The sequence below is a fragment of the Macaca nemestrina genome, chromosome 7, assembly GCF_043159975.1.
Source record: "Macaca nemestrina isolate mMacNem1 chromosome 7, mMacNem.hap1, whole genome shotgun sequence".
Taxonomy (NCBI): Eukaryota; Metazoa; Chordata; class Mammalia; order Primates; family Cercopithecidae; genus Macaca; species Macaca nemestrina.
In genome coordinates, this window is record NC_092131.1 from 157063823 (window position 1) to 157079951 (window position 16129).

The 16129-nt window shown below is 46.8% G+C and overlaps 1 protein-coding gene across 2 annotated transcripts in view; it reads right to left on the reverse strand.

Annotated features, from left to right (window-relative positions):
* LOC105491132 (sorbitol dehydrogenase) overlaps positions 1-15562 on the reverse strand; it is a 43375-nt gene extending 27813 nt beyond the window's left edge. Inside the window, exon 1 of one of the 2 annotated variants that reach the window (XM_011757294.3) lies at positions 15381-15562. In XM_011757294.3, coding sequence (XP_011755596.2) covers positions 15381-15446 — 66 coding nt within the window. In that variant the 5' untranslated portion in view covers positions 15447-15562. The remainder of the gene's footprint in view (positions 1-15380) is intronic. The other variant, XM_011757298.2, reaches the window with a different exon arrangement.
* Positions 15563-16129: the final 567 nt, after the last annotated feature.

The following is a 16129-nucleotide window of genomic DNA, read 5'->3' on the forward strand; positions in this document are numbered from 1 at the left end:
ACAAAGCGAAGGCACAATCCTAGCCGAGGAAGAGCTGACTAATTGCTGACCTCATCCCACCCACTGGTGCAACTTCGCCAGGACTAAGGAAAAAGCACACTCCACGTAACTCTAGGCAGAAGGGATCTTTGGGTCTCTAGATCTGCCATCCATGTCAGATCCCGCCTTCCTGGAGAAACATGTTCTTAGATACAGATTGGTTTGGTCTGACGAACTCCCCAGGGAAAGGATGCAGGCGTTTCCCACAGTTGAACGTGAGGGTGTTCCCCCCCTCTAGACAGGTAGGAGAAAGTGTCTGTGCTGCCAACCTCTTTCCTTCCCATCAGCACAGAGACTGATACCTGGTCCTCTTTCCCTAAAATTCCCATGTGGCATTTTAGGGGCCCCTTGGGAACACATAAGACCTGGATTTTGGCCCCTCTCACAGGTTCAAAAGCAATCTGAGCTATTCTGGTGTTCACAGCTAGTAGTAATAGCAGTAGCAGCAGTAGTAGTAGTAGTGTTGATTTACTAAGCCTTCTTTCCTCATTGCCAACGGGCTAGGAAAGTTCTAGTGACAAGGAAGGACACTAAGTGGCCAAATCCAAGTGTTCATTTTATTATTTTAAGGTAATCAAGAAAAGAGGGTGCAGTGGCTCATGCCTGTAATCCCAACACTTTGGGAGGCTGATGCGGGCGGATCACTTGAGATCAGGAGTTTGAGACCAGCCTGGCCAACATGGTGACACCCATCTCTATCAAAAAGATAAAAATTAGCTGGGCGTGGTGGCACATGCCTGTAGTCTCAGCTACTCAGGAGGCTGAGGCAGGAGAATTGCTTGAACCCAGGAGATGGAGATGGCAGTGAGCCAAGATTGTGCCACTGCACTCCAGCCTGGGTGACAGGGCGAGATTCCGTCTCAAAAACAAGAAAAAGAGAGAGAGAGAGAGATGGAAACGTTCACAGCACCTGCCATGTGCCAGGCAGTGGGCTGGACTCTATCCTCGCCATAGCACTTAGTTTGTTCATGAGAAACCCGGAGCTGGGAAGTTAAATAACTTGGTCAAGGTCATGCTACCAGAGAGTGGATGAAGCCTGCTTCCACTGTGGAATACGTCTTTTCTCCTTCAGGGGTGGTGCAAAGAGCTGCCAAACAAGTGATGAGAATGTCAGAGCTGGGCCCCATGAAGCAAGCTCTGGGACGAGGCACTGTTCCAAACTTACCTCCCCCAAAAGCGCTTATCTAGCTGCTTTTACAGGCAGCCCCACTGCATGAAACCACACCACGGGCACCAGACACACGCTGCTCAGCACCAGCACTGCGCTTAGTGGTCCGGGGCTTTTGTTTTTCCTAACAAGATCATAAACGCCTTGAAGTCAAAGACCATGCCTTCCGTCTCTTTAGCACCAGGCACAGTGCTTGGCCCCAAACTCAAGTGTTTGTGCTTGTTAAATAACCACTATCCAAAATAGTGTTTCCAAGGAAGGTCAGAGGTTTTCACTCATCTCAAGTTACCAGCCCTTTCTGTTGAAGAGGCTCAGTGCTAATCTGAACCTCTTCTCCAGGGAAACAAAGCTCAAAGCTTTAATGCTATTGCTGCCTAGCTGACATTGCTCAATGGCTTCTTTGTGTCAGGTACTGTGTGCTTTACAGGCATTACCTCACTTAATACTCGCAAAAAAACTACATGGTACATCCTACTATTTCCCTTTTCCATGTGATGAGACTGAGGAACCCGCCCATGGTAACACTAAGGTAGCAAATGGTGGAGCTGCATCCAAAGCAGCCTGATGGGGGCAAAAAGGCTTAAGGGAGTTTTTAAATCTCTTAATAATTTAGACTGGCTACATTGGAAGGAAGGAAGGAAGGAAGGAAGGAAGGAAGGAAGGAAGGAAGGAAGGAAGGAAGGAAGGAGGGAGGGAGGGAGGGAGGGAGGGAGGGAGGGAGGGAGGGAGGGAGGGTGGGAGGGAAGAAAGGAAGGAACGAGGGAAGGAAGGGAGGGAGGGAGGGAAGAAGGAAGGAAGGAAGCGAGGGAGGGAAGATGAGAGGAAAGGAGGTAATCAGTCTAGAAATAGCCACCTCAAGATAGCTGATTGTTACCAAAATATTCCTCAAAGTCGTTGCTGGTGCCACATCAGACATCAGGGACCACTGTGCAAAGTGATGCTTCTGTTATACCACTTGAATTTTTTTGCCACTTTAAGTTCTGGGATACATGTGCTGAACCTGCAGGTTTGTTACATCAGTATACACGTGCCATGCTGCTTTGCTGCACCTATCAACCCGTCATCTAGGTTTGAAGCCCCACATGCATTAGGTATTTGTCCTGATGCCCTCCCCTTGCCCCCAACCCCCCGACAGGCCCCGGTGTGTGATGTTCCCCTCCCTGTGTGGATGTGATCTCAATCTTCAACTCCCACTTATGAGTGAGAACATGTGGTATTTGGTTTTCTGTTCCTGCATTAGTTTGCTGAGAATGATGGCTTCCAGCTTCATCCATGTCCCTGCAAAAGACATGATCTCATTCATTTTTTGGCTGCATTATACTGCGTGAAATCTTAAACTGTAGGTTAAATTGAAACTAAAGACTAAGGCCTTTATTTCAAACATGGCAGAGCACCCCACCCTCCCTGCTAAAGGCACTAGTAGGCAAATTCACAGACATTGAAAGACAGTTCCACAGCATACAATTCATAGCCTTGCCTAAAGCCAGGCCAGGCCTGAACGCCCCATTTGGAGGTGGAGAGGTGGTAAGACTAAAGCTTAGAACAACAGTCAGGCACACCAAGTAGGCCCTGGGTCACTAGAGAGAACACGACTGTAAATATTTGTTCAAGTTAACGGAGCTGAACAACTGTGCTCCTACCACACCGCAAAGCTGCAGTGACTCTCCCAGACACTAGAGGGTGCTGTGCCCACAGCCTGTGCTGTGCCTATAGCAGAACACACTTGATGGAGAAGTTAAAATAAATTCCTCTCCCCGCACACCAACTTTCTTCTTCCATTCTTTTTCTTGCTGATTCTAATTACCCTTACAACTCAGGCTTGTCTCCTGCCCCCTGTCTCTGTAGGAGACATGCTACCTGAGCACAAAACTATTTTAACATCAGCCCGTAGGTTTGTAAATATTGCCCCCTAAGCACACTGTGGAGACTACAATGTTTCAGAAAGTAATTACAGCATGGTTACTCAAAACCTTGCTCTTCATGTTTCCCTGGCATGATGTTGACCACAATCCTCTGTTTGCTTAATCTCTTTCTTTCTCTCAGATACTCTTCCAATTATCCTATTTCTCATCTACCAAAGTTCCTTAGGTTCTCTGAGATCCCGAACTTTCACTTTTATCTCCACAGCTCCTTTTCTTCTCATTCCCAAAGGTTTTGTCACCTCAATCATATTCAAGGTTTCCTAAACAGAATTTCTTTTTCTTTTCTTTTTTCTTTGTTTTTTTCTTTTTTATTTTTAGTAACTTATCAGCAGTCCCTGATGTCAGATGTCACTGCACTCAGAGTGCAGTGGCACAATCTCAGCTCACTGCAGCCTCGACCTCCTGAACTCAAAGTGATCCTCCCATCCTCCCGCCTCAGCCTCCCAAGTAGCTGGGATTACATGTGCGTGCCATGCTGCACGACTAATTTTTTAAAATTTTTCGTAGAGATGGGGTTTTACCATGTTGGCCAGGCAGGTCTCAAACTCCTGGCCTCAAGTGATCCGCCTGCCTCTGCCTCCCAAAGTGCTGGGATTACAGGTGTGAGCCACCGTGCCTGGCCGAATTTCTTATCTTTTAATGAGTGACTGTACAAGGGGGTAAAAAGGAATTGAGTAACTCTTCTTTACTATAGTTGTGTCTGTTTTCCAGCATAGTTCACTTCAAGTCAGAAATACATATCTGAATCACATATATACTCTCCCTTCTACCCCCTTCAGCTCCTCCCGCTGCCCCACCAGCCCACTCCTGAAGCAACTCATGGAAATACTTCAGGAAGTACCCTCTGTGGGGACATAGGATCATCTCAGGTACCTCTCACATACTAAATGTTATCTTGCTTTTCCTAAATATACATTTTACATTAGCCTAAATATACATTTCCTAGCTATGTTGTCACTGGTGCCATTTCCTCTACTTCCACCTGCATAACTGAGTTGATTCCCTTAACCTATCTTGCTTGGGTTGCAGCAATGGCTTCAACACAAGGAGAAATGGAAGGAAGATGCCTTTTCCCTCCTCCAGCCAACCTGAGTGGCACAGTGAACTCAGACTCTAGAACTGCCTGTCTACATGCAGCCCAGGCTTCCCCCACCAGCTGCATGACCTCAGGGTAAGTTATGTAACCCGTGTGCCCCAATTTCCTCCTTCATATGATAATCATGAAAGGGAATGCCGGCTTAGTAAATATGTTCGCTGTTATTACAAAACAAGTAAAATCAAAGTTCTTTTTCCATAATTAGCTCATGCTATGGTTGAACCAACCCTGGTCAATCTTGTCCTTCTGATAAGAGTAAAGCACGTTAAATAGAAATTTCAGGAGGCCACTGTTTTGCTCCTGCACTGGGCCCCAAGAGAACAGAATAAAAACCCAGAATGGAGCCACTCATACTAAAGTTCCACGTCATCAAAGCAAAATTGAGTTGTTATATGATCTTCAGAGAAATCAGGAGAGATAACAGCCAAATATCCCAAACAGGCCAGTTTCAGTCAGCATGATAATAAAGTTCCCTCTACTTTAATCCTTACCAAAAAAAATGAAAAATTATGACCCGAAGAAACCTCATCTTAACCAATCAGTTTTTTTTTGTTGTTGTTCTATTTCCCTGTTCCCACCTTACAAAGAAAATAACTGAAATGACCAATCTGCTTTTTCTTGTGTTTCTGCTTTCTTTAGCTCTTTTCTGTTTGTAAAACCACCTCCTCTGTTTACCTCACTGGAGCACACGCTATTTTATGGAATGAAGTGTTGCCCAATTCTAGAATTGCAAATAAAGCCAAATAAAATCTTTTAAATTAAATTGTAGTAATTTTATCTTTTGACAAGTATTTTAAATTGTTTTGTGGAAAAGTTGTGTTCTGCATCCTGGATTCAACCAAACCTCAGGTCAAAAATATTCAAAAAATAAAAAATAGCAATACAACCCTAAAAAATAATGCAAATGAAAAATAATCTATAACAATGATTTACAGAGCATTGACATTGTGTCAGGTGTTATAGGTAATCTGGGGGGATTTAGAGCAGATGGGAGGATGCACGGAGGTTATATGCGAATACTACACCATTTCATCATGTACAAGGGACTTGAGAATGCTTGGATTTTGGCATCCGCAAAGGGTTCCCGGAGCCAATCCTTCCCCTACTCCAGGATACCAAGGACAACTGTATTCTCATGGTTTTCATATCAACATTAAGAAAATCTGACCACTCTTTACAAGGCTGGAATCTGGAAGAAAGTGAAGGGATTCTAGCAGTTTTTAGGCTTGACTCTGCCAGTTGTGGAAAGAGTGCAACATGCTCCCACTGTCTTAGGGTGGGGGATGGCTGGCAGTGTGTGGGGAAGGTGCTGGTCTCATCCCAGATGCACAGCAGTCACCTGCTCCCTGCTGCCAAGCTTCCTGTGGCCTGTGGAGGGCTGCCCTGCACACCTGCAGAGCGCAAGAGACCCTGTTTTTCTTCCTTTCCCCTTCCATTCTCCCTTTCTCTTGAGTGCCTGAAAGGTGTTTTGAGGGTGGGAGGAAAATTCAAAGGTTTCCCAATTGGCTATTCTGTCATGACAGGCTTTGTTCTAGCCGCGTTGGTCCTGGCAAACTTGAGGTCAAAATAGGAGGTAGAATGTCTTCCCAAGGTCCAATGAGCTGGTCTGCAGCCCGGGCTCTCCTGGCTCCATTCAACTTTGTTCTGCTGATAACAATCTTGCTGAAATGCAAATTCGTATCAAGTCGCCATGACCCTGGAGACTCCTAAACCCCTCACGTGGTGGCCACCACGCCCCCATCTTACCTGCAACCACACCACATTCACCCTTGCCCATTGCCTAATCCCTCTCCCTCTTCCAGATCCCACAGGAGGTGAGAAGTGAGGCATCTGGGATGACTTCTAAATTCCTACGAGAATTAGGAGACACTTAGGTTTGGACATGCTGGGACTAAGGTGTCTTGGGACATCCAGGTGGGGCTATTGATATATAATAATGTTTTGTGATTCAAAATGTCTCAAAATGGAGTCTTTTTTTTCTTCTAGTTATTGTTTTATGAAAACATATTGTGGTACAATACATAACATAAAATTTACCATCTTAAATCCTTTTAAGTGTATAATTTAATATTGTTGTCTATATTCACATTGTTATACAACAGACCTCTAGAATTTTACATCTTGTAAACCTGAAACTGAATACCTATTAAGTAACAACTGCCCATTTTACCCCCTCAGGAGCCCTTAACAAACACCATTCTACTTTCTGTGAGTTTGGCTACTTATTTCATACAAGTGGAATCATATACTATTTGTCACTTTGTCACTGGTTTTTTATTAACATAATGTTCTCAAGGTTTATTTTTAACCTTGAGAATGGTTTAATCTGAGATGATAACACCTGCTGTGGCCAGGCAACCCCAAAACTTGACAAGAAAGTGAAGCCAAGGCCAGGTGGGATGGCTCACACCTGTAATCCCAGCACTTTGGGAGGCCAAGGCAGGTGGATTGCTTAAGCTCAGAAGTTCCAGACCAGCTTGGGCAACATGGTGAAACCCTGTTTCCAAAATTAATTTTAAAAAATAAAATAAGAAAGTGAAGCTAAAAGGTGGCTAAGACATGAAATTGGACATTCCTGTGTAGGGTATAAAAACAGTAAAGAAAGTGACCATGGCCGAGAGCCTGTAGAAGCTCTGCCCATGAGAACTCTGAGGCCTCCTCCTCATGAGCAGAGGCTGCCATAAATTCTGCAGGGAGAAGAACAGCCACAACACTCCTCCCACTTTATTGTTTCGAGGGAAATCCTAATCGGTTAATCGGTCAGCGTGCTGGTCTCTGGAGCTACCTGCCATGGCTCGTTTCCTCTGGTTTTGTTTGTTTGTTTGTTTTTTAAAGAGATGCATTCTCATTCTATAGCCCAGGCTGGCACATTAATAGCTCACCACAATCTCGAACTCCTGGGCTCAAACGATCCTCCCACTTCAGCCTGCTGAGTAGCTGTGACTACAGGAGTGTGCTATCACACCCGGCTACTTTTTAAATTTTTTGTAGAGATGAGGTCTTGCCCAGGCTGGTCTGAAACTCCTGGCCTCAAGTGATCCTCCCACCTCAGCTTCCCAAAGTGCTGAGATTACAGGTGTGAACCACCATGCCCGCCCCGACCTCCCCTATCACTGCCTGTGTGTGTTGAATATATTTGCATGATTGTTGGTATGTGAAAGCCTCGCATTTAATTGACCATTGAGTTCTTGTGAAACCTCTGGGCTCCTGGTTGGAGTCAGCACAAGTAGGCTGGAACCTGACATGACAGCTGTCCAATAGGCAGTTGCTTACTGGGACTGGTGCTCAGGCATCACCTCCTGCAAGAAGCCTGGAGAGGTGACTCCTTTCTCTCCTTTGCACTTCTCCAGCATCTAGCATTGAATCCACACAGGATAATTAAGGACCATTTAATTTTCATCAGGGATAAATAGATTAAAATTTCCTCCCAATTCAAAGTGTATGAATATAACCATACATGATCTTATTAAATGGTTCTCTCTATGGAGCAAAAATTCTAAGTCTTTGAGCTTTTGTCAGATGCTAGTCTGTTAGTGATCTTGATAAGTGCTCACTGTGTTCAGGTCTATGTTATTGAATATTTGCATGTTTTTTAAAATTGTTGAGTTGAATATTACTTTGCAAAATTTGAATATATTTTCCCTGGTAATTAATGTTCTTAATGTAAACCTGATTTGGGGAAAACTGCCAGCCTTAACAGCCACACTAAAAGACTTCTAAGTTAGATGCCAATATTGTATCTACGTGTACATATTTCTCCTTCTTCTTAATTTCTGCCATGCATTTTTATAGAGAAATTTCCCCTACATCCATAATTCTAGTATCTCCCCTTAGAATAGGGCTGCTTTTACGGAATGTTAAAATCCTATTTGTGATATTGCTTGCTTCTTCTCCTGCTTTTCATAGCGAAAGGAGGTGGCCAAATGCCTAGGCAGATAGGAGTGGGCATTCCTAGTGACATTCCACCTCCAAGTGGAAGACAGTTTAAAGCCTGAAAGCCAAGCTACAAGTTAAATCCTGGGACTGGATCAAGAACTTGTCTTCCTGTTTGAACACTTTCCTCTGATTGATCCCCACCCTTCACCTATTTTACATATACCTAATCTTTCCTAAGTGGTTTTCTACACTGTTTTGCCCACCTTTGAGTGGTGTCTTCACTTTAACATTTTTTGCATACTCACAAACCAGTCAACACACACTTCCCATCCTGTGCCTGTAAAGATCCCAGACTCAGTTGGTAGAGGGAGAGATGGCCTGACTTCGGGGAAGAGACAACCTGACTTCTGGGAAGACAACCTGCCCTTCCCATCCCTTCTCCAGTTCCCCTCTCTGCTGAAAGCCATTTTCATCGCTCAGTAAAATTCTCCACCTTCACCATCCTTCAATCATCTGGGTGACCTCATTCTTCTTGGACACTGGACAAGAGCTCAGGGCCCACCAAGTGCAGGTACCCAGAAAAGGCTGTCACACTGGCCCTTTGCCCCTCACCAGTGGCATGCCCTGTGCAGTGAGGCAAGGGACCAACTGAGCTGCTAACATGCCACCACCTGCAGATGGTGGAACTAAACGAGCACAGTAACAGCCCCTCTGGGGCTTCGGGGTCATGGACACCCTTACCTGGGTGCTGCCACATTCCCCTCGAGGAGCTTGCTCCTGTGTCAGTGCCTGGAGCAGCTGGCTGGCTGGATCCTGCACTTGCTCATTCATGTGCTCCCTCCCACAAGGGGTTGAGCACAGTAGGCCCAGTAGATAAGGCACCCCTTCCATAAGTCCAGCGAAGGGGCCAAGAAAAAGCTGCATCACTTTGAGAGGAAAATGCTACCTTTGTGCCTTGCGGTCTTTCACAGACAAAGGCACTGCCTTTCCAGAGCTGTTGGCGGAGGTGGGAGTGTTTGCTGGAATTAATCTCCTGTTTTGAATTTGAAATGGTGTGTCCAGTTTGGGTTTTGTTTTGTTGTCGTTAAAACATAAAATTAAGATAAAAGCAAGAAAGATGCTTCTTTGGGCTACTTGCTGCTACCCAGTTTCTCTTTTTCTGGAGGAGTTTTAGATTCTCTTTTCACTCTTGAGTGTCTCTGACTGGTAAGGGTTAAGCAGCCTGCATCTCGTCACTATCAGGGTAATCTGGTTTAATCCAGCTGCTCCTTCATGACTATCAGCCCCTTTAATCTGATCACATAGAAGCAGCTAGCTCAGAGAAACAGACATGATGCCCAGGACCATCTGAGCTGCCCATGTTCATGCCCTCTCATTATACAATCCGCTTTTTACCCCAAAATCTTAACAGTAAATTATAGACGGTAAGGAGGGGACATTTTGAATGTGCTGTATTAGATATAGATTTATCTTATTTTTAAAAATACATAAAAGTATTTGAAAATGCTTAGGTCAAGGCCGGGCACGGTGGTTCACACCTGTAATCTCAGCACTTTGGGAGGCCGAGGCAGGTGGATCACAGGGTTAAGAGATTGAGACCATCCTGGCTAATACTGTGAAACCCCGTCTCTACTAAAAATACAAAAAAATAGCTGGGCGCAGTGGCAGGAGCCTGTAGTCCCAGTTACTTGGGAGGCTGAGGCAGGAGAATGGTGGGAAACCGGGAGGCAGAGCTTGCAGTGAGCTGAGATCGGGCCCTGCACTCCAGCCTGGGCAACAGAGCAAGACTCCATCTCAAAAAACAAAACAAAACAAAACAAAAATGCTTAGGTCAAAGCAATTCTTTTGACCTAAGGTATAATACATTGCCTCAATGGACAAAAACTCAAGAAATACCTTCATGGATCTCCGAGTAATGTTTAAACTTGATGCCAATGTACTATTTTTTTCTGCCTTTTATAGTTAAACAACATTCACCCATCATTCTAAAATTATTATTTTTTCCTTTAATTTGTTGCCTCCTCCTATAGCTGATCATAACGAGAATCTGACCACGTCCCCTCCACGGTGCTCAGTTTCCTGGAAGTGGAGGCTGTTCTGTTGCTGTACTCCCCCCTGCTCAGCAGCTCCTGCCTGAAGTCTGGAAGAGCCGGCTTTCAGGAAGAAGGGAGATGAAGTGCACTCAGAGGGTGACTGATGAACTGATTTGTAATGCAATGTACAGAACTTGAGAGGAGCATTTAGAAATGTTTATAGAATTTTTTTGTTTGTTTTTGTTTTGAGATAGAGTCTTGTTCTGTCACCCAGGCTGGAGTGCAGTGGCATGATCTTGGCTCACTGCAGCCTCCGCCTCCCCGTTCAAGGGATCTCGTGCCTCAGCCTCCTGAGTAGCTGGGATTACAGGCGTGCACCACCGCACCCAGTTAATTTTTGTATTTTAGTAGAGATAGGATTTTGCCACGTTGGCCAGGCTGCTCAAACTCCTGGCCTCAAGTGATCTGCCCGCCTTGGCCTCCCAAAGTGCTGGGGTTACAGGTGTGAGCCACCGTGCCTGGTTGTTTATAGCATTTTGACATGACGCAGCATTCAAATATATTGATGCAAACATATCAGTCCATGGCCGCCTGGAAAAAATAAAATTGGTCCTTCATTGTGGAGTTTGTAAAGCCCTGTATTAAAGTACCCAGCACATGCCTGGAACGCAGTAGGCAGTCAACATATTAATTCCCTTCATTTCCCTACCATTCGAGTGAACCCTACATTACAAAAACAAGCTGCCCACCACCCCCACCACCAAACATAGCTTCTGTGGGGGAAAAGCTAATTTGACTGTTTTATATTCTAACTTCATGAACCAGGAATTCATTTCCTAATTAAAAGCTTCTGGGTTTCTATAGACTGATCAAAGGGGCATACAGTAAACTGGAAAACACAGAGGAAAACAAGAGTGTTGCCTGGGCCCACATTATAATAACTTGGTTAGGAAAACTGTCCATGTGTTTGAAGGCCCTGGTCTCCGTCCAACTCTTTTTAAGCTGATAGGGTTTAAATGTCCGTTCTCAGGGTCTCTGGCTTCCTGCTCATCTCCACAGTGAGCACGTACCACTAACAGTGTGCTGGATGCTGTGCTAGGCCTTTCACACGCACGACTGGTCCCACTGAATCCTCATACAACCAAACAGAACACTACTATTACCCCCATTTCACTGGGAAGTTGAAGTGGAAAATAATTTGTTGAGTCATACAACTAGCAGCAGTAGAATGGGGACTAAACCCCACTCTGGCTCCCCAGCCTGGTTTGGGAACTTCGCACTATTTGCATTTAGAGAGAACCCCAGCAAGCTGACACTGTTTGCTTCCTTATACATCAACTTGGTCATCAGTCCCTTTTGCTCCCTCCAACTCCCAAACTTTCTCTATTTAAAATGAGGGGAAAAAGCGAAAGTCCTTAAGTCTCAGGTTGTTGTTTCATTTTGTTCTCCTCATTATAAAAGAAAACCACCGGTCTTAGTGTGTGTCTGACTTACCACCCAATTTATAAATACTCCTTGCTGTGGTCAAGGTGATCATTAAACTAATTAGTAGGCGAGGAGTTTAATTTTTTGTTCCCTGCAGCCATACATCAAGAAAGAAGAGAATGGTGCCTTCTGCTTAGGCAGTAGGGATGCTGTGCAGTACGTTTCCTTCCTGCCAGTTAAGGGACAAGTCAAGTGGACCAGGTCACACTCCCCCACAGGACCACTGCCCTGGACGCTGGCTGGCTCCTGGCCTTACCTCAAGCAGGAAGGCGGCACTGGGAAGGGTTGAGCCGTTGCTTCCTGCTTCAGAACACTTTGGAACCCTGCTTCAGATTTTAGGAACGATTTATACACATTTTGGAAAGCAAATAATGATGTAATTTAAATGATACACTTTTCCCTTGAAAATGTATACATTTTTTGAAAAGATTTTAGGAATGAGAGTTTCCCCAAACAACTCCCTTCAAAGGAGTTCCTGAGGCACTGAACCATTTTATCAGCAGGCCCTGCCCTCGGTATACCTAAACCGGCCACAGTTTTTTGAGCTTCAGTTCCCCAACCAGCCAGAAATGGAAGCGTTTTTGATCTGTGGCTGCGTGGTCTTACATCAAAAGAAGAAAACAGTCAAATTCTCCCCACTTCCCCTTATCTTTTTTGTAATTTATATCCAACCAAGGTTCCCCCTCCCCACCCAAATGCAACCACTGACAATTTATTAAGCCCAGGAAATCCTGGGTTTCATTTTGGTCCTCTTGCAGAGAGGAAAATGGCTGGTTCCCCTCAAAGCTTCCCCAGGATTGTTCCTCCTAGTCGCTATCTCTGGTTCACTACTGGCCCCAAACCCAAGCCACCGAGCCTATCTGTCTTAAGGAAAAGGTGGAGGAGCAGTGATACCACACTGGGGTCAGGGGTGGGCCCTGTGGAGGTGCTGGTGGAAGACCATGCCTGAGAAGGAGTGGCGAGGGCCCAGAAGGTTTGTGTGGAGCTGCAGGTGCACCTGAGGCAGCATAGTCCTTGCTGGTGGGTCTCCTCTGCTGACAACTCTTTCTGCCCTTTCCCCTCCAGTGTCGGGGCTCTCTCCAGGGTAATGGCCTCCTCTTCTTTCCTTCTCATTCTACATGGTTCACTCAGCCTAGGCAAGCTCAGCCATACACAATTCCCCATAGGGCACTATTTGGGACAGGACAACTCTCTGTTGTCCAGGACAGTGCTATGAACTGAATAAAGTCTGCAGTAGTGCTCCTCAGTCATTGTGACAACCAAACCTCCCTGACACATTTCCAAATGCCCCCTGGGTGGGGGTGGGTGGTGCAGTGCTGCTCAGTAGAGGAGCAAAGGACTCCTGAGTTTACATTTCCACACCAGATAGCATCCCTGCACTCCAGACCCCGCACCCAAGGAAATTTCTCAAAGGCACCTTGTGTCCTGTCCTAGAGACATCTTTATTTTTATTTTTTAATTTTTTTATTTGTTATTTTATTATTATTATTTTTTAGACAGAGTTTTGCTGTCATCCAGGCTGGAGTACAGTGGTGCGATCTCAGTTCATTGCATCTCTGACTCCCAGACTCAAGCAATTCTCAGCTTCGCAAGTAGCTGGGATTACAGGCATGCAGTACCACACCCAGCTAATTTTTGAATTTATAGTAGAGACAGAGTTTCACCAAGTTGGCCAGGTTGGTCTCAAACTCCTGACCTCAAGTGATCTGCCTACATTGGCCTCTCAAAGTGCTGGGATTACAGGCATGAGCCACCACACCTGGCCTCCAGAGACATCTGAAACTCAAATTTTCAAACCTGATCTCATCATTTTAATCTACTCTGACTAGTAAATGACCCTACCACTTCCCATTCTCAAACTGAGCCTACGTGTTTTCCTAAATCCTCCTCTGAACTCTTTTATCCAGTTAGTGTACCAGCACACAACCACAGGTGAAATTCTCTAGCCCATCATATTTTCTAGATCCTTTAGGTTACAGCCACCCCAACCTAGCCCCTAATCCAGTCAGAGAGTGGCTTCTAATGCACAGCTGATGAGATCAAGGTTAGTTCCCTGCTGCTGTAATCTTCAAAGCTTTGTCTACAAAACCATAATAGAGGTAGTCTGCCTGAGCAGTGGGAGACCATGAGTTTGAGTTAAGGTGGAGGAGAACTTAACTGTGGTTCTGCACCTTAGGTGCATGACTTTTAAGCAGGCTCTGAGCAGATAGAGGGCCAAGGGCCCCTCCCTGTGGGGTCTTTTCTCTCTGAGGCCTCCATCCAAGCCCTCAGGCTCTTTCATAATTGTTGACTTTGTCTCTCTGCCTCCCTCAGTAAACTTGGGAGCAGGGGCTGTGTCCTCCTGTCTGGGCCCTGAGCCCAGTGCCTGGCACATGGCAGGCATCCTTTCATGAGTGAATGTTTGTGGAATGAAGTACTGAGTTGGAAATCACTCTGCAAACTGTGTAGAGCTGGACCACTTTCCCTTACTCATACCACCATCTGGCATTTGCAACAATAAACACTTACAGCCTCACTTTAATTCAGGACCTTGGGTGGAGGCTCGAAAGAGTGGAATGAACACTGGACTGGGAAGTCTGAACATCTGAGTCTGTTAACTAACACAACTTATCACCTCGGCTATGGCACTTTCTCCAACTGAGGAGATGGAGTGTCAGCTGGGACAAGGGTTCTACAGAGGGGCTTAGAGCGGCTTAAAGAGAGTCCTTGAACAATCTGAAATTGTTGCCAAACTCAGTCTGTTTGCATTCTGTTGAGGGGACATCACAGATTCTTAAATAGTCAAGAACTGCTAATCTGGATGAGCTTCTGAATTACTGCAGTTTACATACTGACGCATGGACTTTGAGGGAAAGGAGGTACAAGGGAGCAGCAGAGATGGCTGGCACTCGTCCCACACAGCCACTGCCATCACAGGCCCATCTGAGAGGGACTTTGTCAAGGCAGCCTTGGCATGACCAGGGTGCTGACTCAGCCACTCCCTAAACTTTATTTAGTGCCACAAGCCAGGGAGCAAAAGGCAGGGTCTCAGGCAGAGAACACACATACAGAATGCTCCTAAAGGGACAGAGGCACGGGATTAGAAAGGAAAACTGCTGGAAAGTGAACCAGATAGGGACTTAGGGAGAGAAGGAGCCTTACAGACAAGGGGGCTATCAAGATCCAGAAGTCTGGCACAGGCAAGGGGAACACCAGGGGTTCTGGAGATGGAGGCCTAGACTGGAAGGAAAGGAGAAGGAGCTGGCACTTCCTGAGCACGTACTAAGTGCTGAGTACTCTTGTGATCATAATAATCCTGCAAGGGAGGTTTATCAGTCCCAAGCAAGGGGAGTTAAATAGAACTTCCGCTGTTTTTAAGTGTCCTCTGACCCCCCTTTCTGCTCTGCACTGTCTGTCCAGATAATTCAGACAGCCTTAGCATTTTCTTTTAAAAGGTCAATGACAAGAGGCTGGACTGTAAATCTGCAGCTGGCAAAGGAGAGAGAAAGATTCATTCAAACAGTTTGCAACCATCCTGGGCACCGGCCACGTGCCAGCCACGGGGCTAGGTTCAGGGAGGCACAGGACTAGATCCCTGCCCTTTGCAACAGCCACTACCCGCCGCCCCCACACCCGGAGGGGAACCAGCTGGGATCTGGGCAGCCAGGGCGCTTAAGGTGCGGGGCCGGCGCAGGGCTGGAAGTGGGAAGCCAGGACTGCGGCTGGGCTCAGAGGAGAGTGAGGTAGGGTCGGTAGGCTTCCCACCCTCCTTCCCGGCTTACCAGGCGCAAGTCCCCCGGTCCGTGCACCACCAGGGAAAGGTTCTTCGGCTTGGCCGCCGCCGCCATGGAACTCTTTTGGCTCTTGGGTGCGGCCTGGAAGGCGCGGGACGTTTGGTCGCTCTGGTGGCGCTGCCCAGCCGAGGGTCCAGGGCACAGGGTGGAAGGCGGGGCCTGGAAGAAGCGGCGCACGCAGGGGCGGGGCTAGGCTTCCTCCTTTGTGACAGCCCGGGCGGTGCTAGCGTGGAGGGGCGGGGCTTCCTGGCCTTCTCCGGGCCGGAGGCGGGGCGGGGCTTCGCGAGGGGGCTGGGGGCGCGAAGCCTGGGCGCTGGCTCCGTCTGTAGCACGCTGTTTGTTTGTTTGTTTGTGGCCGAGGCTGGAGTGCAGTGGTGCGATCACTGCAAGCTCCGCCTCCCGAGTTCACGCCATTCTCCTGCCTCAGCCTCCCGAGTAGCTGGGACTACAGGCGCCCACCACCGCGTATCTCTGTTTAGTAGAGACGGGATTTCACCGTGTTAGCCAGGATGGTCTCGATCTCCTGACCTCATGATCCGCCCGCCTCGACCTCCCAGAGTGCTGGGATTACAGGCGTGAGCCACCGCGCCAGCCCTGAAGCGCGCTGTTTTTGCCGCCTCACATCCAAGCGCGCACAGCTGCCCTGAAAACCGCCTGCGGAGGCAGTAGGCACAAGACCAGGGCTCTCAAATGTTATCTGCAGAAGAATGGGGGTGGGAAATGTGAGGAGCTGTTGA